The sequence below is a fragment of the Mastigoproctus giganteus genome, chromosome 7, assembly GCF_048544385.1.
Source record: "Mastigoproctus giganteus isolate SK-2022 chromosome 7, ASM4854438v1, whole genome shotgun sequence".
NCBI classification, from domain to species: Eukaryota; Metazoa; Arthropoda; class Arachnida; order Uropygi; family Thelyphonidae; genus Mastigoproctus; species Mastigoproctus giganteus.
In genome coordinates this window covers 69948340-69972938 of record NC_143581.1, presented here as the reverse complement: position 1 = coordinate 69972938, position 24599 = coordinate 69948340, and the positions used below count along the sequence as shown (strand labels likewise).

General features: G+C 38.2%; 1 protein-coding gene across 2 annotated transcripts in view; it reads right to left on the bottom strand.

Moving 5' to 3' along the window:
* The window catches only part of LOC150082986 (protein kinase C, brain isozyme-like), a 567705-nt gene that overhangs the window by 96318 nt on the left and 446788 nt on the right, over nucleotides 1–24599 (bottom strand). For both annotated transcript variants that reach the window (XM_090377718.1, XM_090377717.1), the window contains exon 7: nucleotides 5392–5620. In XM_090377718.1, coding sequence (XP_090233844.1) covers nucleotides 5392–5620 — 229 coding nt within the window. The remainder of the gene's footprint in view (nucleotides 1–5391; nucleotides 5621–24599) is intronic.

The window sequence follows — 24599 nt, the reverse complement described above, 5'->3', positions numbered from 1 at the left end:
ACAAGTGAAAAGATCCCATCAGAATTCAGCGTGCTCAACCAATTCAAGACCTTATATACCTCAATCAGATCACCGCGCAGGTGCCTAGTCTCCAGCCACTGCAATTTGCAGAACTTAAGCCTCTTTTGGTAAGAGGATCCCTTCATTCCCCTCACCAATCTTGTTGCCCTTCTCTGTACACGCCCAAGCAAATCTACATCCTTCCTAAAATGAGGCCTCCAGACCTACACACAGTACTCAAGGCGTGGCCTGACCATTGCCTTATACACAGGGACAACCACCTCCTTTTCCCTGCTATACAAAATGCCTATATATCATTGACAAAACCCCCCATGATCTGCCCTGGCAGCCTGTCTGCATTGCTCAGAAAACTTCATATCTGACTGCACAATTACTCCCAGGTCTTTTTCATTTTCTACCACCTTAAGTGTAGTACCACACAGTTGGTACGTTTCTTTGGGATTACTTCTACTCATATGTAGTACCTTGCATTTTTCAATGTGAAACTTCCGTTGCCACGTTTCAGCCCATCTGCTCAAATTTTCTAGATCCTGTTGCAGTAGCACACTGCCATTACTGTCATTAACAACCCTGCCAACCTTTGTATCATCTCTAAACTTCGACACTAAACCTGATATACCTTCATCAATATTATTGATAAATATACAAAACAACAGAGGACCCAACACGGAACCCTGTGGGCCTCCACTAATAACATTAGTCCACGAAGAGCAGCACCCATTAATTACCACCCTCTGTCTTCTCCCACTCAACCATCCTTTTATCCATTGTAGCAACTTACCCTTAATACCATTCTGCTCCAATTTGTACAATAGTCTTCCATGCGCAACAGTGTCAAAAGCTTTCCTGAAATCCAAATATATGATATCAGAATTATTTTTTGCATCCAGTTCCTTTGTAACCACATCATAATATCCTATCAAATTTGTCAGACAAGCCTTTCCCTTAACAAACCCATGCTGTGTCTGAATTATTGTTGCAGTCTTGTCTAGATGATCCTGCAATGCATCTTTAACCAGTGACTCCATTATTTTACTCGGAACAGAAGTTGAACTAACTGGTTTGTAATTACTCGTGTCACCCTTCGATCCCCCTTTGTGAATTGGACATACATTTGCACATCTCTAGTCTGTGGCGACCTCCCCTGAGTCCAAGAATGCTCTCATAATTATGGCTAAGTGTTTGCTTAGTTGCTTTGCCGCCTCCTTTAATATAACTGGATAGATCCCATCCACCCCAGGTGCCTTTCTTACGTTTAACTTCAACAATTTCTCCTCCACTTTGCTCTCAGTTATTACAAAATCATAAGCACCCTGCTACAATTTGATAACCTTCTGCCATTTTTAAACCTTAATAACTCCTCATGTTTGAATGTAGATGCAAAATACTCATTCAGTTTGTTTGCTTTCTGAGCAGGATCATCAACAGTCGAACCATCGATATCAAGTGGACCAATCAGATTCATCCCCTTCCTTTTAGAGTTTATATAAGTAGAGAAATCCTTGCTGTTTTTCTTAGCATCTTTTGCCAAAGATTTCTCGTAATCTGCCTTCGCCTGCCTAACCTCCTTTGTGACCTGATTGCAAACTAGCTTATATCTGCCATAGGCTTCTGAGTCGCTTGATAATTTATATGCATGCCATGCATTTTTTTCTCTGTCACGAGTCTCAGTTCATTTGATAACCATTTAGACCTAAACCTTAAACAATATTTCTTAATAGGTATGAAACTTTTAGTAGCATTCACGATTAATTCCTTGAAAGCTTCCCACTTAGAATTTACTGTTGGTTACATCGTCAGTCGTTATGTATGTAGCTGATTGCGAGTGTAAAGGGAAAACGATGATTGTGGATTCATCCACTAAATTCAAATAAGTTAAAAACAGGACACAGTTATATTATGTTTAGAAACACATAGGAAGTTTCTCGAGAAGTTTTTTTTATTTTGCAGAATGTCAATAGAGTTTTGATGAACTTCTTATGTTAATTAGTGAAAAAAATGGAAAAACTTTGATATCGTGATGCGGAAATCAATACAAACTACTGTTTCACTGCAATAGACATTGGTGCTTATGGAGGCGATGGTGATTCGAAAATTTTTAAAAATTCAAATTTTGGAAGAAGATTGCTAATGAAACAACTTAATTTGCCGTTAAATAGACCTCTTCCTGGTAGAAATGAGGGCAATGCTTTTTTTTTTTTTTTTTTTTTTTTTTTTGTAAGTTACGAAGCATTTGGACTGACTGAAAATTTAATACTGTCATACCCATCAAAAATTTTGAGCAGTGAGTGAAGTATTTTCAGTTATAGATTAACTAGAGCAAGGAGACACGTTTGGAATACTGAGCAATAAGTTGCGCATTTTTCACTCTAGCATATTGCTGAACCCCCATTCTGCTATCGACGTAATAAAAAAATGTTGTATATTGCATGATTTTGTGAGAAGGGGTGGATATGTTTTTAAAGACATATTAACTTGTGAGATGGAAGAGGGAATGGAAACGCCAGCAGTTGGAGGGCGGTCTTCAGGCGAGTCAGTAAGCGATTCTTTTTCTACATATTTCAACGGTGTCGGCTTTCAACGGTTAAAATAGTAGAATATAATTACAATAAAATTTATCCTAATTTTTGAAATAAATATTAGTATTTAGTAGAAAATTAAAATTCTGAAAAATAAGAAACTATGTATAACGAATTTCAATTAAATGTGTGTGGCAATCAAAAGATTTTTTATATTATTTAATACTTTCCCTCACATCTAATAAATTTTATTAAAACCCTTTGTTAGTCCTCTAGGGTAATCCTTTAATGCCGTGTTGTACAAGGCATGCCTCCTTTCCCTCACAAATAAATTTCTCGGTGCCAAACATAGTCTTCTCCAAATAATAACAAACAAACGAATGAAAGCCATCCACGGGAAGAATTTCTCCTCACGAAATATAAACGCCAAATCGTTGGCGCTTTCAACGCCTCCGATGGCATCAGCAGGCGTTTGAAGTCGTTTCCAATGCCGCGCTTTAAGCGCCCGTCTAGTGTAGCCGACGATTGTTGACAAGGGATGGAATTGTTACGTGAATGATTCGGGGAATAGCTAGTGAATGACCTTGACTCGCCTACAGAAATTCTCTACACTACATTTATTTTGTAATGTCTGTTATGTAAGTTTTTGCATTTTGCAAGTATAGTAAAAAGCTTTTTCATAATTTTTGGAATTGTATAGGCAGTTGATATCGTTCGATACCTGGTGTTTGGTGTAATTCTGCCAGTCTTGTGCATACTAATAGCATAAGATTGTATACTTATGTAAATTAGTGAATGTATGTGAATGTATACTTATGTATATGTAATTTATGTATATGTAAATTAGTCAACTGTAACATCCGCAAAAACTTTGGCAGAAAACTTGTCAGTCTTTTTAAGATTTTACCTTGTTTCATGAAATTTCTATTTGGACTTGTTAAAAATATTTGTCGAGCCAAACCAAAATTCATTAAAATCGGACAAATAGATATCCTGCAGGTATTATTCCTTTTTTTCCATACAATTTGTATGGGGGGAAAAATCGTAGATTAAATGTACTATAGTTTTAATGCAGCCTTAGACAGTTCGTCTGCATTGTTATAGAAGACTCCTGAACGTGATGTCGCTTGGGAAGAGATACACACGTACAGAAAGAAAAGAGACTTAAAAAGAAAGAATAATAAATATTCTTCAGTTATAATTATACTAAATGGCTAAGTTTAGAAAATCTAAACTCATAGAATTTTATTAAGTGTGTAAAGTTTGATAAGGAGATAACTATGTTTACTTTTAATTTCTCGTAATAACAGAAAATGGGGGAAATATGTATATACAGTATATTTAATTTAAGAAAAAAAATCTAACTCGCCTGAAATGTAACCGACCTACATACGTTAACTAACTTGTGTTTATTTAGAAAAGAATAAAAGTGATGGTACCAAATCGGAGCACCTCAAAAAATATTTAATTGCTAAATTTATTTTTTAAATTCTTGAAAAGCTGCGCACCCATTGGAATTCATATTTTATATAACTGCTAGGCAGAGCTTTTTGGTTGTAGGGTTATGCTACGAATATTACCCCACAGCATATTTTGTATCTACAACTTACGCAAAAAACCTATCAGACAGATTCTCCATCAATAGCAGTTGGGATTTGCGTGGACCAGGAACGTTGCTATGCCAACAAAGGTGTGCCAGTCTGATGAACAGATAGCACATGTGGCAAAAACAATACTACTTCCATCGTACATTAATACAATGTAGGATGAAAGTAATATTCTAGTCTGTGAGAAATTTATTTTTAGTCTTTGGAGCCACTGATACAAGTTGTTGTTGTTATTGGGTTTTAGGAGCATTAGCGACTAACTGATACAAGTGCTGACGTCTAACAGATGTGGACTATTTGAACATTATTGCAGATCAGATGTGACGGTAATGCCATATTTAACAGGGCCACCCAGCCAGATGTGTTTATAGAACATATGTAAGACTTCACTTACCTTTCTTGGCCAGCTAATTCCCAAAATCTCAAATCCACGAATTATATCTTTTCGCTAAAAGAAAATGTGACTGTATATATCCACCACTGGCCACTATGGTGCAATTGCTGGACGATATGTAGAGAACATAGGAAACCAGTCTTCCATGGATGTGTCTCATAATCTTATGACAGTCATGTCATGACGTATTGAGTTGTTTGTTTGTTATTGGTTTTTAGGAGCATTAGCAACTAAGGCCATATTGTTCCGGGGATATACGGTGGTCATTCCCTGATCTTTCCGCATCCTCCGTATTTGGTGGTCACGGCCTCGAACCCCGGTCTAATCAAGAAGCGTGTGCTACGCACTGCTACTCCTGCCCACCTGGCTACGGAGGCTCCATGACATATTTAAATCGTTAGCTTACCCATTCACTTCACTGACCACTGAATGTTTATAGCTTTTCCCTTTTATAATTTCAGTTCGGCTCTTTGAACGGGTTTCGTGAAATTAGTGGGGGTTGATTTTATTGTTAACTTTGCCTGTTGCAGAAGTTTACCTATAGCTGCTTATGCTTGAAAATTGTTTTATTTTGCGGGGTGGGGGTAAGATTCGAGGGAACACCCCCCCCCAGCGTGGAATTGAATACTTAATTCGATAAGGCACAGTAAAACTTCGTTTCTTCTCACAGAATTGGAAACACGTACGCCAAATTAGGTTTTGTTCATTCTAACTTTTCTCTTATGTTAAGAGTCTTGAAACCTGTGTACAAGTTTTATTTTCAATAGTTTGTTTTTTTTAAGTGATTTTTTTTTTAGCATTCACTTAAACTTCGTTCTGCTTAAATAAAGTTTAATCTACATTTTCTTACCTTCATTTGATTCTTCAGTTCGGCAAGGTTCCCCCCTTCTTCTGACACAGGAACGTTATAGAATTCTCCCTCTTCTTGGGTGAGCAGTTTGAACCAGCTTTCCGTTGGATTCTTGATGAGTTCAGAAATACCAAAGGAGAGAGAACCCATGAAATCATTCCTGGATGTTCGATCCCAGTCCCACACTTCAACTAGTAGCCTTCTGTCTTTGTCTTCAGGCTTTAAATCCCTACAAACATAAATTGTATAAAAATAGAATTTTTGGTCAATACAGTATAAACATTACGGCATAATCGCTCAGATAACTTACACTGAAATTTCAAATATTCCTGACTCCACATACATGCCTTTGTGTATTCTACAAAAAGGCATTTGTTTTGCACACACGATTCAGTTTGTTTGATGTCTGAATATAGACATCAAATAAATTGACTTGATAAGCGAACCACTTTTTAAAATTTGTTTTTCTCTCCATATTTCATTATTTTAAGAAGTTCCATAGTTTGAATAATATTCATATAATAGTAACAGTCTCTCTCTCTCCCCATTTAGCCTATCGGGCATTCTTAGTTATCAGTAAAATACTTTTTTGAAAACAAGGACATCGTTTCGATGTTTCAACATTACCTATAAATACAATCGTTTATCACCATGACTGCCATTCATACATGACTACCAATACAGAAGGCTTTAAAAGATTGTAAAACTACTAACACCAGCACAAGAAATCCAAAATTTACAATATATTTTGTCACTGCTAGTGAACGAAGTTTAACTAGTGGATATGCTTTTCGATCTGTTAAGGTCAATTAGGCGATTATGTGATGTTCGCAGAAATAACTGACATCATAGGACCGGTGGCCAATCCACATACAACTGATGCTTGACGTGCAGTTCGCAGAGATACATGGGCTTGTTATAAACAGCCCATGTTTCAAAATAATATTAATAGGAGAGAGGGGGGAAACAGCGAACAGTAATTGAACGTATAATGATTTGAATACTCACGTGATATTTTTTCAATCGATAACATTACATTACGCATTTTCCCATTTTGGTGGTGATAGAGTATACTTCCTCGTTGTTATTCCGTGTTGTGTCAGTCACATATGTGAAGCTGTTTAACAAATATGTATAGAACTATGATTTGTTGAATTGAGCGATTCAAGAAACAGTTTGGGTAACGTTTTGTTTAAAACTTTGTAAAACACAAAAACAAATGATATGTTGGGAGCAGCCCTTGAAGAGGATGCTTTATCAAAAGCACAGATTTTCAGGTGGTAATTTTGATGAAACACCATCCGTCTGTTAGAGTTGCTGTCTAAGAATCAAGAATTCCTGTATTTTTGCTGCATTTCGAACATAATGCAAATTACCGCAACGGACAGCGACTGACATTCTTTCAAGTGTCAGTCTGCCGAAGCAGTAGTATCACACCTCTGAGACACCAATGCAGTAACTAAAAACTAGGTAAGCTTAAGCACTTACCGCTAGCAAAACCAGACTGTTGCCGAAGAGAAAGAGAGAGAGAGAAATAAAGTAGCAAACAGAAAATAAACTGATTATGGTTGGCAGTATGCTACACTCACTACAGCCATAAGAAATAAACTATGAAATTAGTAGGTAAAACAGAGACAAAAAAGAAAAAAAGGGGCGAAAGAACAGATAAATAAATAAACGACGACCAGGAGTTGAACGAAAACGAACAGTGGAAGGAACACACACACAACTTAAATTTTATAAAATATTAAATACAGCCATTAAATAATAAATTTAGATGGTGCCCACCTGACTGCACACTGGCCATAAAAAAAAAAAAAAAAAAAAAAATCTCTTGTCATTTCTGCCGTGAAGGCAGTTTGTCACTGACCGTTGTAACACTTCATTTAGTATGGTAGGACAAATAAAATCTGAAATATCATAATTTAGAATATAACCAACCACAAAAGAATGATAGATATGAGATTTTCTCGCATGTGATTATAGTGGGAAAGACAGTAGCAGAGGTTCCCCAACTTTTATAACCTTGCGTTCCCTTAAAATATTTCATAATATTCGTGCCCTCATCTTTCAGAACAAGTGCAGTATAGTCAGCTAAATTTTGGCATAAAATTTAGCTATGAGTATACATATTTGTAAATTAATATACACTTCAATAAATTTTTCTAAACAAAAAAAAAACGTAATAAAAAGAACACGTACCACCTTCCCAAACCAAGTGTTAGGTCTTCCACCGGGGTTCACGCCCGTCACCACCAAATACGGACGATGCGGAAAGGTTAGGGAATGACCACCGCATATTCCGGAGCAATATGGCCTTAGTTGCTAATGCTCCTAAAAAAAAAAAAAAAATCAAATAACAAACCGGGGTTCACACACTTTGAAGCCTCTGATCCACAGCAAAGCGATCCCCAAATCCCTGGAGGGCTAATAGGTTAGGCGTGTATTAAAGCAGCTAAGACTGAGTCATCTGGTATATTGTGGCTGTAATCACGTGTATTACCGGTCGGTTTTCTGGACGAAAAAACAAAGTTTTCAGAAGGGGAAAAAACCATGTAACCTACATCATTAGACGGACTAACTGAAGTGCGTTGTGGAAAATCCTTCGCGTTATGGACGGGATTTGAAATCGGGCCCTTTCCACCCGGTATCAGGGAATGGTGGTTATAATTACTGTGTTGCCACACGCGATAGCAAAATCTCCGGAGGGCTTGGGAATTACCTGCAAGTGGAACCGTTGAGAAGGGAAAAATGGAAGATCTAAAGATACCATTGGCATTACTTGAAACCACATTCTAATAATAAAGCCTATTTGACTATTTCTAGAAAATTTTAAACCATAGCTTTCGTCTAAGGAAAGTTGATTCCAGCTAATGGAATTAAATTTCATTGATAAAAGTTAACATATTGGAGACGACAGCCAAACACTACTGTACCAAAAAAAAAAAAAAAAAATCTGCGAACTGCAAACACTTTAGGAAGTCTTCATTTGGTGCACTTTCCGTCAATGAAAGCAGTGGTACTTAAGGACGGATCCTTGCGTTACTGTCTTGCTGGGAAAAATACGCTAGAATGAATAAATAAATAAATAAATTTTCTGTTTATACTCCGGGACGACCAAACGGTCAGAGGAGTTAACAAGGTAGACAGAATACAAGGAACAGCACAGTATTCAATAGCAAAGCTGAAATGATCTACACTGTGGAAAGTTTTTAATATGATTTGGGGTCCAAGGATATGCTGTTGTTGTTGTTATTTGCTTTTTAGGAATATTAGCAACTAAGGCCACATTGCTCCGGGGATATGCGGTGGTCATTCCCTGACCTTTCCGCATCCTCCGTATTTGGTGGCTCACGGGCTCGAACTCTGGTCTAATCAAGAAGCATGTGCTACGCACTGCTGCTCCTGCCCACCTGGCTACGGAGGCGTTCCAAGGATATGCAAATCATGACCAACGCCATAGTGATAACTAGTATCAAAGGCTTTTCCTGTGGTAGATGCGACCCATTACCAAATACTGCTTTCTTACGAATGCATTGCTTATGATTCTATTCCGACCGCGAGATCTATCGAGAGCCTACTTCTGTAAAATACATACTGGCTTTATTTATCAAATTTCTCATCTCAAGGCCATGTGCACGCTGGGTGTGTATCGTATTTTCTAGGGTGGCTTTTATAAAGACAGCTGGTGAATGCGAATGCGATCAGCAGGTACTGAGCGGGTTTGAGTGATCTCCAGGCTTTCGGAAGACAACTAGATAATGTTAGGAAGTAGAATAAATATTTCGTAAGAATATTCAATCAAGGAAAATTATCATTAAGTAGAATATTCTTTCAAGGGTATTCAATTTAATATCGTTAACTCCTGTTTTGAGGCCTTGGCTTTATTTATTATTATTATTTTTTTAAACTTCGGGCTGTATGATGCTGATACCTGAAGAAAAAGCTTTACCTAGTGCATTTACAATATACTAGTTGGGGACGATAATTCCTGCCTATTCCGGCTGAGAATTGAAGAGATAAGAAGAAATTGGTTATTAAGTAGTTTAAAAGTCTTTTTTCACATAAGTTTCATTTTTAGGGAGGAGAATTAATTTTTATCCATGACGTCACGTATCGAACAGTTTCGTTTTAGCTAGCTTTTTTGTGGTGCACCAGGTTTATTTTAATTAATGAGGTTGATGGTGACTGGAAATCTTTTAAACAGATTCCATGCTTTTCATTTTATGTTTTGGTGGCATTACATGCTCTTTTCTACTAGCAGGTTAGAATACGGCATGTAATGCTACTGGAAATACATAACACGTTGGGGCTGTGCTAAGTAAAGAATACCGAGATCTTTATTATTACTTCGCGTATCACTGTTTTAGCCTAACAGTGAGAGGATTTTATACTTGAGTTCATTCATTTCAATATCCATTTTGTTTTTTTTTTTGTTTTTTTTGGTAAGCTAGCAAATACTCCGATGCTTGCTGTAATTAGTGATTAATATGTTGTGTTCAGCTGCTTCGCCAATGATTTGTGTTTGAATAATTTCTTCATCTAATGAAACAGTTAATTTATTTAGGACAGTCTTTTCTGTTTCCTATGAGTCTCTTTATCTTAAGATGTATAAAATTCTATTAAATTGATCATCCATTCAAAAGACTGATAACTGCAGGCGATCCAGTGGTAAGAGGGTATTTGTGAACACCAGTATTATTCAGTAAAATTATATTAGTCGAATCTCATACGTAAAGCTGAAGTGAACACTATAAAGAGTGGTAGTCATTAAACTCTCCGAACAGTGAGTGAGAAGATCCTTAAAGTTTGTGATAGTGTAAAGACGACACAAAGAATCTACAAGGATGGCTATGCTACCACAGACAGCAGTTGAATCATTTCTATTCACTCAATGAAGCGTGTACATCATAATTTAAGTGGTTATTTGTGGGGTTAGGTTGTTTCTTGGAAACAGTTATCACTTGGGTCGTAACGATTAATAAGCACCTAAAGTTTTACTGGAATATATTATGAGTTATTTATATTTAGCAAAGGAAGACGCCTGATTTTTGAAGGCACTCTGTTTTTCTCTCTTCTTATGAGTGGCTTCTTACATTTGCTCTTCATTGGGTTTATGGTCAATCTCTATATACTTGTAAGGGTGATGTATTTCCTATAGCAGTGGTGTCCAACCTACGGCCCGCGAATAATTTTTATAAGGCTCGCGCGGAAAGTGAACTAAAACAGCATCGATCGCCACTGCGTGTACAGGCACGCAAGCGTCCAGCTCGACTGTATCAAACATGTACAAGTGGTTCAGTGCAGTCATATGTACGAATACAGTTATGTATTTTGATATAACTTGTTCATTGCATTGAATTAATTATTAATTTGTATCGAATTAAAAAAAAAAATCATTATTAAAAATGTTCCAAAAGGGGAAAATCGATTTGGAGTGTCGTGTTTTTTATCCGAGGTGGACTGAAGACTATTTCTTCATTGATTACCACGAAAAGCAGTGTGTTTGGTGTGTCAGGAGATTGTGTGAGTTTTAAAGAATATAATTTAAAACGAAACTGATTTCAATCATAAATCTTACGATCAACATAAAGGAGTTCTGCGAAAAGAAAAGTTACAAAACGAATTAAGAAAACAACAAAACATACTGAAAACGTATCAGTCAAGAAATTTATATGCTGTACATGCCAGTTATCAAGCTGCACATTTGATCGCTTTTGAAAGTAAACCATTCAATGATGGTGAATTTGTTAAGCGTTGTTTGTTAAAAGTTGTGGAAGAATTTGTTCGGAGAAATGAACAATGATACAAGACAGTAGTTTGTCTCGACAAACAATTATGCGAAGAGTAGAAGATTTTGGAAAAAATTTGTTCGAACAACTTTTGGAAAACGTAAAACAAATGAAATATTTTAGTGTGGCACTGGATGACAATACTGATGTAAATGATACAGAAGAACTCCTCATCTTCATACGTGGAATTAATGATAATTTTGTACCAGTTGAAGATTTAGCTAATCTACAGAGTATGCGCGGAACAACTACAGGTGAAAATCGTTTTGAAAATTTTTTGCCAATCTATCGAAAAGTTAGGATTAAATATTAAAAACCTGGTAGGAGTTTTTGCACCTGGTGGTGCAAAAAATATGATTAGTAAAAACATTGGGCTTATGGGTAGAATAACCAAGAAAATCATAGATATCGGAGCTGAAACTCTGGTTGGAATTCACTTCATTGTGCATCAAGAAGCTCTTTATGGGAAAGTATTGGATCTCCAACACGTTATGAATGTGATTATTTCACCTGTAAATTTTACAAGATCACATGTCCTTAAAGTGGCTGTTGAAACATCACTGAATGTTTCAACACAGAAAAAGGGAAACCAATAAAACAACTATCAAATATGGAGTGGCTGTTTGATCTTGCAATTCATACATACATTTCTAGTCATTTAAATGCTCTTAATTTAAAACTACAAGGGAAAGGAAAATTGGTCTGATTTGTTTGGTGGCATCAAATCATATCAGAATAAGTTGTTATTTAAATCCCAGTTGAGCAAGACAATTTATTTCCTTTTGAATGTTGTACTGAGCTAAGGGAGAAACACATTTCCAAAGAATCGTTGCCTTTCGTTATTACAATTACTTTTTGACAAGTTTGAAAGTCGATTTTATGATATAAAATCCCATGAAAAAATATAAGCTTTTGTTTGGGAATCCATTTACTTCTACGGCTGAAAACTACAGTCCCAGATTACAGCTTTAAATTATTGATCTTCAAGCCAAAATATGATTAAAATATAAGTATATAGACTGCAAAAATATAACTATTTGAATTCTACAAGGATTTACCATCTGAATATTTTCCGCTAATAAAAGAAAATGCCATGAAAATGGCTACATTGTTAAGATCAACGTATGTTTGCAAGCAGATTTTTTTCACTCGTAAAATCAAATAAATATTTAAAAAGAAACAGAATAACAGATGAGCATTTTTTTTATGAAAAACCCAAACACGAGAGGTATTAGAACCTATAGTACCATGCATGGGTTGGAGGTTGAGAAAACAAAAGATATTTTTTGACATTATGAAGGAAGGTCGTTCCAAAAAATGGAAGTTGAATGAATAAAAGAGGAAGATGAAAAGTTGGTTTTGTGAGTTTGAAGCTGGGCAGTAAATTTAATGTTGGTTGGTGGCGGCATGTGTTCGGACTGTTTTGAAAGACAGCGGGAATTATAGAAGCAAATTCAGAAGAACAGTGTCCATGAAAGTATCTGTAGAAAAGGCATGCAGCATTAATGACTCATCTCTAACTCTGTTAGAGATGAGTCATTAATTAATCTAACTGCTCTCTTCTGAATGGAATCTAGAAGCATGAGAGAGGTTTTGGGGGCACCATCCAGATGTGGGAACAGTATTCCATGGTAGGACGGATTTGCGATTTGTGCAGTGAACAGCCGTTTGGAAGAAAAGTAACGTCGCGAGCGAAAGAGAAAACCAAGTTTTTAGATGCAGAGGAAGCAATATTTGTAATGTGCTTGTGCCAAGAGGGATTAGAAGTTGGGGTAATCCCCAAAAGAGATATATCATCTTGTCCAGAAATCGTGGTGTCACCAAAGATAAACATAGGAGCAGAAGAATCCTTTTGGCGAGATATAAGACAGGACTGAGTTTTAGAAGGGTTGAAATCAACTAAGTTGTCTTTGCCCCACTGGAGAATCATCTGGAGATCGACATTTAAGGAATTGATTGCGGATATTCTACAAGTTGAAGCTGATTGAGCAGGGCTCAGTTTCTCAAACTGCAAAGTGGAATGCAATCTGCTATCATCAGCAAAACTATGGATAGGATTTACGATCAATGAAAGAAGTCATTAATATATAGGAGGAAAAGAACTGAACCTTGGGGGACACTAGCATTAGTAGTGAAGTTATAAGAGCCATCTACCATCACCCTCCGTGAGCGGTCAGAGAGAAAACTGGATAACGAATTACAAAAAAAAAAAAAAAAAAACAGTTGGCAAACCATAAGATGGAAGCTTGTTTAGAAGATCTTTATGCCAAATACGATCGAAAGCCTTTGAGATGTCAAGAGCAACTGCTTGTGTTTCACCGAAATTTTCCATCGAATTTGTCCATAAATTGGTAACGTAAGCCAGAATATCACCTGTGGATCGACACTGACGGAATCCATACTGGCGATCGTTGATCAGAATGAAGGTTTCTAGATAGTTTAAGAGTAGATGGTTAAGTGATTTCTCCATTACTTAAGAAAGAGTAGAAGTAATTGGATGGGAGGGATTTATCACCCTTTTTAGGAACTGGCTGGATATGAGCAAATTTCCAAGCAGAAGGGAAACACCTCTGGAATAAGAAAGTGAATAAAGGTGGGATAGAACAGGAGTAAGTTCAGGAGCGCAGGTTTTGAGAACAAGTGGAGAAATACCATTAGCACCAGGAGCTCCATCGAGAAATACCATCAGGACAATCTTCATTATGTATTGAGATTGGCGTCACAAATTTGCAACCAAATTGAACAATTACTTAAAAATATCCAGCCTCAATCAACTCTTCTCATTAAATGTTAAGTTTTGTCCGGTAAATGTTATTGTGTATTGTACTTAATAATGACCATTTAAAAGCTAAAGTATTTCAAACAGAAACAAAAGTAAAGTATTAAAAAAAAAGTAAAATATTTAAAAAAAAAAAACACAAAAGTAAGTCATATTTTTATAATTTTAATAAAATCTAAAAAATAAATCACTGACATAGATTTGTTGCACATAAAAGTGTTGGGAATTTGTATTTTTTTATATATATAGCTTGAAAAGAAAAAATGGTATGAGGTATATTGAGGGTCTAGCGGCTCCTGGGATTTCTCCCATCTCCGCGAATGTTCTATGTATCGGTGACAGTACCCTGTCAAAGCCAGAGATTTAGAAGTGTGTGGGTCATGAGTAGTGTTATATGTTGTGCCCGTTGTTTATCCGGCTTATTGGCCGCCAGGCCCCTAATGGGACCCGACGTTGCCCATACCTCGCCACGTGGAGGCTATCCGGGTGTTACCATTGAGTCAATTGTACTCTGGCAGGTCCTGCCACTTACTTTCCTGGGATTTTAGTGGCTAGGACCTAAAATAAAATTGGAACGACCGCGGTTGATTTTAATTCACTTGCATTAAAGCGCTAATATGGGGTTTAACGCTGAAGGCCTGTTTCTGAAGTGCCTAAAAGGTTGGGGGAAAATTTTTTTGGTGTATTTTAAATTTGGACCTGTAGGGCTATACACTGTGCAAGAGAAAGTGCTGGGAGGGGAGAGTGAAGGCTGGGGGGTGAAATAGGAAGAAGAGGGTCGATAGGGTAAGTTACCCCCAATTATTCAGTGAGGCATGCCGATGCCCCACCAGAAGGAAGGGATGGTGTGGCAGGGAAGAGAGGAGACAGCAAGCCGTCATCTCCCTCCCCTGCCGGGTGTGGGAGTAAAAGAATTGCACTGCACAAGAGAGTGCAGAGCCTTGAGCCAATATGGCTCCGTCAAGGCAGCAACTTGGAGTTTCTCTATCTTCGTCGGTCTTCTCTGTCATCGGTAGCCTTTAGTATCCAAATTTGTCTCAGCTATGAATACTGGTCAGTCCGTTGTTAGTCTGTTATCAATGGCTGTGGTTCTCTTCATCATGGGAAGATCCGCATCTCCATGGGGTTATTCTTGCGATCGCTGGTTTTAGATGATTAGTAGTGAGCAGGTTGCTGAGGGAGGTTCTCCTTGAGTCCTCTCCACGCGTGTTCTGTGTCTCCTTTTATTTATTTATTTATTTATTTTATTTTATTATTATTTTTTTTTATTTTTATCTTCTTCTTCTGTAGATGACTATCAGTATTTTACGCCTACCAAATAGTTTTTGGGCATATTCCTTTAGCTCCCTATATTCCTCTAGTGAGTCCAATAGATGTGATTCCAAGTTCTTGGGGAGGTAGTGTATTGCAGTGATCAGTCTGCACCTGAAGTCCTCATAATGGGTGCAATCGTGCATAATGTGCTCCCAGCACTCCAGCTCCCCACAGGCACAGCTCGGATCCACCTCAATCCCCAGCGCTGTCAGCTTGGCTTTAAAGGCCCCATGACCAGTCAATAAATAGGTGGTGTATAAGCCAGGTTGAAACGAAGTTGGGGGACTGGGGTACATCCTGTCGATGTTCGGAATGAATTTCCTGGTGATATTTCCCTTATTTGAGTTGGCCCAGCGCTCCTGCCAAACTTGCATCAGGTGTTTTTGTAGTCTTGTCTTTTCATTTTTTTGTGGTGCATTAACGTCCACAGTATCGCCATGGTATGTACAAGATATTCCTTTCTCTATGTGGTAGTTCATTCCCCTGCGCGTGATCTCTAAGTCAAGGGGGAGAGCCCCGGCCAAGACCTGCAGTGCGTGGGTACTAGTTGTTCTACAAGCACGTGTAACTGTCAGTAGGATGGTTCTTTGCGTTTCATCAAGGATGCGTCGGTTTACTACAGTTGCTGTTTTGGGAAACCATATTGGTGAGGCGTAAGTGATGATCGGTAGAAAGGTTGTTTTATAAAACAATGACAGGGGGCGTTGGTTTAAACCCCCAGTCCCTCCTGGCGATCCTAGCCACCAATCCAGAGTATCTTTTAATTTTGACTCTGATATAAGTTAGATGGTGTTTAAAGGTAAGATTACCATCCAGTATAACCCCTAAATATTTTAACTGGGTCACTAATTTTATTGTGGTAGGTCCCACCTTTATTTGTGGCGGTCTACGTATATCAAGCTTGCCTTTTAGCAGGATGGAGGACGTCTTTGTTGTTGATATCATCAGGCATTGGGTTTTGGTCCAGTTTTGCAATATCAGCATTGCCTGATTGGCCTTTTCGTCTAGCTGGGCCCTGCTATCTGCAGCAATGGTGAGGACCAAGTCATCAGCAAAGGCTTGGGAACGCACATCACCGAGGTGCAAAGCCAAGAACCCGTCCAGTTCCACAGGAGTGGCCCCAGAACAGAACCCTGGGGACAGCCCCTGCGGACATCACGATTCACTCTACCATAAGGTGCTTCCACGATGATGCGTCTCTCGGAGAGATATGACCTAATTATGGAGTATAAGTTGATCGTCACTTGTGCTTGCCTTAGTCTTGCCAGTACGTTCGGCCACCAAATGGTGTCGAACGCCCCAGCGAAGTCAACGGAGATGAGTAGTAGATATTTATTATTGCAGTTTGCTGCTGATTCCGATAGACTACGCAAGGCTTCCACAGTAGACGAACCCTGCTTGAATCTGTATTGCGATGTCTGAGTTTCGCTGTCTGGTAATGCTGATTTATCCTTGTGTAGAGTAGTCTTTCTAGCAGTTTGCTTGCAACCGGCAGTAGGGCTATTGGCCGATAGGAGTTTGGCAGGTGGGGTGGTTTGTTCGAATTTTTGGGGATTAACATGAAAATAGATACTTCCTTTTACGAGTAACAAGATACACAATTTTTTCTCGAATTACTTTGTGCGGCCCGCGAAACAAATCTAATTTTGAATACAGCCCGCGTACGGGAAGAGGTTGGACACCATTGTCCTATATGATCAGATTCCTTTGTGTCTACTGCTGACAAGTCCTCGGTAGTATAGGGTGTTTAGGTAGTATAGTATAGTGTTGGTAGTGGCATAGCAGCGGATGAGATTGTAATAGTACTGCTAACAAAAAAAAAAAAAAAAAAAAACAGAAGAAAACCAGTTTAAAAGTGGAGAGTTCTGATTATTATCAAACTGATTGTGCGAGATGGAGATGGAATGCAACGAATTACCTGTGGTTCATGATTTAGAAATAAGGCCGCTGATAGTATTTGGTGTTTATAAGTAGAATTAGAAAGAGAGAGAGAGAGGTAAAAAAAAAAAAAAAAAACTCAGTACCGTTTACTTAATGAAGTCCAACTGTGTTATGTATTTACTGAATAAATGAGCTCAGAAAGTTGTAATTCAACTGTTTTTAAGATTTCTATGGGCAAATAATAGTAATTGTATAAGGAAATTAAAACACTCAATGCGGTGAAAAACTATATACGTATCCTAATTAATGGCATTCATGAAAAAGCAGATAATTATGAAATTATAAGCTTATCACATCCTGTGTGTGTTTTTAGAGCCTGCGGAGTTTAAAATGAATACGAAAATCTCAAATGAGCTAATGTCTTACAAAGGAAGAACTCCATATCTTTGAAGAGTTTCATGGGTATTGTTACAGTACTTTAAAATAACATCGTTAACCGATTATTATAGTATTTGATTAAACGACGAAACAGTGGTGCCTTATCAAATAACAGGTAGTTTATAGGGGATGAAACGTCGGAGTGTACTTTTCACTAATAATATCAGACAGAAACAAAATTATCTTATATAATCTATGATATTAGTGATATGCGGTAATACTGCGCTTTAAACAATAAAAAAAAGAATAAAGCTTATTTATTTAATACATTTTTAATGGGAAAATACATTATGCGAAATTTAAAACTCTTCTAGTGAAGTTACTTTTGTGAGAGATTTTCTGCATATACGCTGCCTGGCCACTTCGTTAGAACACTCAAGTTATGTACAATACAACAGTAAATGCTAAAATCATCTAAATCGAAGAATTAAATTGCGTGACATGTATGGAAAGCAATATAAAGCTGCGGGACCAGACTTGCAGAGAGGACTCCTTCACTTGTCATTAGAGCCTAAAAAATAAAAAAATAATAATAAAATAGCCTGGAGACCGTGAAGTCAATAGCCCCAATTCCACCGAAAATGTAAGGCGAAGGAGGTGCTTGACATCTGCAGCAGATTGTTATTGTACACGCAACATCGTACACGATTATCATTGTATCATAGCACACGCAAGTATACGTGCACCTGTTCCTATTCTTAAGGTAGCTAAGAATAGGATCAGGTGCATGTATACTTGCGTGTACACCAATGCTAGGATTTTGGTAAATAAATTTGATGAATTTGAGGTATTGCTCAAAACATCAAAGGCGGATATTGTTGGGATATCAGAGACGTAGTGTCACACAGATATAAGGAATGCAGAACTGGAATTTGGGGAGTATAACGTCTACAGAAAGGATAGAGAGGATAGGAAGGGAGGAGGGGTTATGCTATTAGTTAAGAAACACAAAATCCAAGGAAGTGAAGCCAGTCGACATCGCTGAACAGTGCAGTGTCGAATCAGTTTGGCGTGACATAAGCACTGGGAGATCAAATTTGAGAGTAAGACTGTGTTATAGGCCTAATGGCTCTGATGAGTATAAAATGGAACTGTACAGGAAAATAGAGTGAGCCAGTAAATCAGAGAGTCTTATAATGGGGGATTTTAATTTCCCAGATATTGACTGGAATTTGTGGGTTGGTGACTCACACACTAGCAAGGTTTTTGTGGATTTATTGGATGATTGTTTTCTACATCAGCATGTTCGGGAGGCAACTAGAGGGAGTAATACTCTTGATTTGATTATCAGTAGTGATTCTTCATGCATTAAGAATCTGAAGATAAAGGAACCACTAGGTGGCAGTGATCACAGGGTGCTGAAGTGAGATTTACTCAAAGAGGTAACTACCATCAGGGATAAAGGGAAGGGTTATTGCTTTTGTAAAGCCGACTACGATGGTATGAGACAGTATTTAAATTCTATGCAGTGGGACCAACTGATGATGTTACCAACAGCAAATTCAAAATGGGAAGCATTCAAAGAACTTATCTTGGAAGCTACTAGGCTTTACATACCAACTAAGAAATATTGTTCAAGGTTTAGGCCTAAACGGATGTCTGATTAACTAATGAGACATATGGCAGAGAAGAAAAACGAATGGGATACATATAAATTAACACGTGACACAGAAGCTTATGTTAGATATAAGTTGATCTGTAACCAAGTTACAAAGGAGGTTAGGCAGGCGAAGACAGATTACGAGAAATCTTTAGTAAGGGATGCAAAGAAAAACAGCAAAGAGTTCTTTACTTATGTAAACTCAAGAAGAAAGGGGATGAATCAGATTGGTCCACTTGATATCGATGGTTGAACTGTTTATGATCCTGCTCAGGTAGCTAACAAACTAAATGATTATTTTTCATCGACATTCACACATCAGGAGTTATTCAGCGAGGGGAATGCCACAGGTGTATTCAACTCTGGCAGTAAGCTAGATAATCTTGTAATAACTGAGAGTAAAGTGGAGGAGAAATTGTTGAAGATAAACACAAGAAAGGCACCTGGGGGTGGATGGGATGCATCCAGTTATATTAAAGGAGGCAGCAAGTAAGCAAACCCTTAGCCATAGTTATAAGATCTTCCTTGGACTCAGTGGAGGTACCCATAGACTGGAGATGTGCAAATGTGACCCCAATTCACAAAGGAGGATCAAATGCTGACACAAGTAATTATAGACCTGTGAGTTTAACTTCTGTTACAGGAAAATTAATGGGGGCACTGGTTAAAGAAGCACTGCAGGATCATCTAGACAAGACTTCAGTTATAGCTCGGACACAGCATGGTTTTGTTAAGGGGAAGTCTTGCCTGACCAATTTGATTGGATACTATGATGCAGTCACAAAAGAACTGGATGCAGGGAATAACTTTGATATTATATACTTGGATCTTAGAAAGGCTTTTGATCACATGGAAGACTGCTGCACAAATTGGAGCAGTGTGGCATTGGAGGCAAATTGCTGCTATGGATAAAGGGGTGGTTGAGGGGGAGAAGACAGAGAGTGGTAATCAATGGACACTGCTCATCGTGGACTAATGTTATTAGTGGAGTCCCTCAGGGTTCAGTGTTGGGTCCATTATTGTTTTCTGTATTTATAAATAATATTGATAATGGTATATCAAGCTTAATGTCCAAGTTTGCAGACGATACAAAGGTTGGCAGGGTTGTCAAGGACACTACTGACACTATGTTGCTGCAACAGGATCTGGAAAGGTTGAGCAGATGGGCTGAGAGGTGGGAAATGAAGTTTAACATTGACAAATGTAAAGTACTACGTATGGGAAACAGTAACCCCAGAGCAACATATCAACCCTGTGGTACTACACTGACAGTGGTAGAGAATGAAAAAGACCTGGGGGTAATTGTGCAGACAGATATGAAGTTCTCTGAGCAGGGAAGACGGGCTGCAAGAGTAGTCTGGAGGCCTCATTTCAAGAAGGATGTAGAGCTGCTGGAACAGTTACAGAGAAGGGCAACAAGATTAGTGAATGGAACAAAGGGTTGCTCTTACGAAGAAAGGCTTAAGTTTTGCAGATTACAGTGTCTGGAGACTAGGCACCGGCGAGGTGATCTGATAGAGGTGCATAAAGCCTTGAATGGTTTGAGCATGCTCAATGCTGATGGGATTCTTCCTCTTGCTCAGAATAATCACCTGAGAGGGCATAAATTCAAATTGAGGAAAGACAGATGTAGGATAGATGTGCGGAAATTTGCCATTAGGCTGCGGGTAGTTGGTTGGTGGAACAGACTTCCATCCCTTATTGTGGAAGTTGATAGCCTAATTAAAGCTCAGCTGGACAGGTATTTCTAACGAACGGTGGGGTGAAGTGGAAGTTTTTTTTTTTTTTTTTTTTTGGCTAGTGCTGCATTAGCTTGCATCATACGCCTCTACTAATGCTAATAGCCAAAACAAAAAAAGTTCATCTCTGCATTTAATGCAGGATCATTACAAGAAATCAATTCTCGCATCATGCTAAGAACACTATGGAGAATGCACTACGAGAGTCTATCACAGAAGCTACTGAACTCGGCAACCAGCGACAGAAAATGGCAGCGTTGGTGCCGGGAAGTACAGATTTTGGATGTAGGACTGACGCAAGTTGTGGTCCCAATTAATGCTTTTCAGCACCGATGGAAAAATCCATATATGGAGGAAACCACATTAGGTACTATAACCATGCCATGACAGTACAGGTTACTGGAGGAGGTGTAATGTTCTGAGCATTTTTTGTAGCTTAATCTTAGTCCTCTGATTCCAGTGGAGAGAACTGTGAATGCCAGAGCATATATGAATTGCTTATGAATTATTTTCGGCTATGTTGCATGTATGGACAGGGTACCCAAGATGTCAGTGAAGTCCGTTATCAGGCCAAATGCGTGAAAGAGTAGTTTGAAAAACAACCTAAAACCTCAAGTATCATGGTCAATCCCGTATTTATGGGATGAACTGGAAAGGCGTGTTAGTCAGCATTATCCTCTGCCCATACCACCTGAGGAGTTGAGGGAAATTATTATATAAATGGTCCAGTGTTCCCTTGTGTTACGTTTCAATACCCTGTTTCTATGTCAAGTTGTGTCGGAGCAGTGATTCGGGCCGACGGTTATCCGATACGCTATTAGCTCATGATCCTAATAAAGTGGTCAGCCGGTGTATGAACATAATCATGACTAAGTTGCTCAGGGGTATCTTAGTGATATCTAACTCCGAAAAATACTTCCTCCTAGCTAGTTAGGACTATAATATAACTCTCGATTGCTTGCTAATCGCACCGTGATCCGATAGATTACACTGGTTTACAGCGTATCTGGGGTTTGAGTAAAAGTATGTAGCAGTTATTTATGCATGTTTACTGATTACTAAACCGAAGTCCGTTTGTTTCTATCACAAGGATTTTTCACAATTCATTAACAAAATATTACCTAGGTATTATATGCAAATGTGTACTTAACTATAGTTTCTGCAATGGTTTACAAGTTTAATACCCCTATATTCGTAATCAGTATCAAATATTTGCTTCAAATACAACAGATTGTGCATATTTAACCCGTAACCACACACACACTGCAAGGTAGCCTACCTTGACCCAGGAAGGTAAAATGGTAAAGTGCAGCCATTATCAACCCACTGCAGGATGGAAGCCTCCTCAACAATTCATGCTGAGGGAAATGGACCATAATCTGCCACGCTGGTCCAGTGCGGGTTGGCAGATCGACCGTATTCAGCAGTCAGGGGCTTGAACTCATGTCTACTCAAAGAGCGTATGCTACTGCACTCCCGCCCCTGACCACTCGGGAACGGACCCAGGAAGGTAGACAGCCACTAACCTCGCTCTTCCGGCCCATCTGTGATTCCCAGAATTTTATTTTCCGAGTGGAGTCTGGGAGACTCCTGTGTGTAGTTATGGGTTAAACTTGTCTGAGCATGCACTCACTTATTTGTACAGTCCACTCAACCACAGAGCCTATATAAGTGGCATATCCCGTATGCGGTCACAGTACTCCTGTAAAAACCGTTGTGAGCTCTCATTGTGTTAGTTTTCTTTTAGTATGGCAACCAGAAAGTGTATAAACAGTCCCGACATATTTTGTTACATATGTGGTTGTTTTGTTCCTCTAAAGGAGAGGCGAAATATTACCGATTTTGTAAAAAAAATCGTATTATGCATACTTTGACTTAAAACTAGGTGATCAGGATAAATCGTGGGCACCGCATAAAGTATGCCATACATGTGTCGAACATCTTAGAAAATGGAGTCAAGGAAAAAAGGTGCACTTGCCATTCCTATGGTGTGACACGAGCCAGTAAGCCATGCCAAATGTTACTTTTGTGTATGTGACGTTAAAGGTTACAATTCAAAAAATAAAAAGGACAGCAAATATCCAGATCTGCCGTCAGCCATAAGACCGGTTCTGCATGGACCTGATCTGCCTGTAAAACCTCCACCAGAAACTTTGGAGTCCACATCTTTCCGAAGCAGAAACTAAACTGAAGAGGTTAGTGAAGAGGAATGTTATCAACCAGAAAATACTTTAATGCCACAACAATTCACGCGTCGAACTGAAAGATTTAGTAAGGGACTTAGGTCTTCCAAAGTATGCTGCTGAAATTCTGGGATCCAGACTTCAAGCGAAGAACTTACTTGCTCCAGGTACATCATTTTCCTGGTACAGAAATCGTGAAAGGGAGTTTAATACAGTACTTTTCACAAGAAGACCCCCTCGTATATTGCAGTGATATCGCTGGTTTAATAAGTGCCTTAGGAGCTCCATCATATTTTCCTAGTGAATGGAGACTATTTATAGACTGTTCTAAGCCTAGTTTAAAAGGTGTTCTCTTGTATAATGAAGAGAAGTACACATCTGTGCCAGTTGCTCATTCAGTCTACTTAAAAGAAACTTATGACAATCTAAAGTTGCTTCTGGAGAAAATAATTAAATATCAAGATCACGAATGGCAACTATGTGGGTGTTATGTATGTTGTTGGGGCAACAGGGTGGGTACACTAAAATGCCATTCTTTATTTGTGAATGGGATAGCAGAGCTAAAGCGCTGCATTGGACAAAGAAACAATGGCCTCGGGGGCATAATCTTACACCGGGGTCAAAAAATATTGTGCACGAAAGTTTGGTGAAGCCAGATAAAATACTTTTACCTCCACTGCATAATGAAGGAATTTGTTAAAGCACTGAATAAGGATGGCAACTGGTTTAAGTACCTTTGCAGTAAATTTCCCGGTTTATCTGACGCAAAACTTAAGGAGGGTATCTTCATTGGTTCCCAAATTAGAAAATTTGTTTTAGCCGGTCAGTTTGAAACTACTATGACGGACGTTGAAAGGGAAGCCTGGATTGCTTTTAAAAGTGTAATGGAAAACTTTCTAGGAAATCATAAATCACAGGATTATGAGAAAATTGTTCAAAATATGCCCGAAAAGCTTCACAATTTAGGTTGCAATATGAGCATCAAAATTCACTTTTTGCATGCCCATCTTGACTTTTTTCCCCTGAAAATCTTGCACAGATGAGCGAAGAACAAGGGGAGAGATTCCATCAGGACATAAAGGAATGGTGCAGAGTACCAGGGAAGGTGGAATACAAGCATGATGGCCGACTACTGCTGGTGTTTAAAAAGAGAGAAACCTGGCACTGTACATAAAAGAAAAACGATTAAGCGTTCTTTTCAAACAAAGAGACAAAGGTCTGATTAATTTCTGAATTTTGCTTAATACTTGTTAGTATTTACGTATTTTTTTGATCCTATAATGTAATCCTATCAATTTGTCATTATTAAATACAATCAAGTTATATACTTTCGTAAAAAACAATACTTTTATATTTTAAAAAAAATCTAAGTCATATTTGAAATCAGAGCAACATTTCGGCAGTAGGACCTATTGAAATTCAAACTTCAGTGAACAAACTTAAATTTGTAAATTAGTGTTATGCATATATATATATATATAT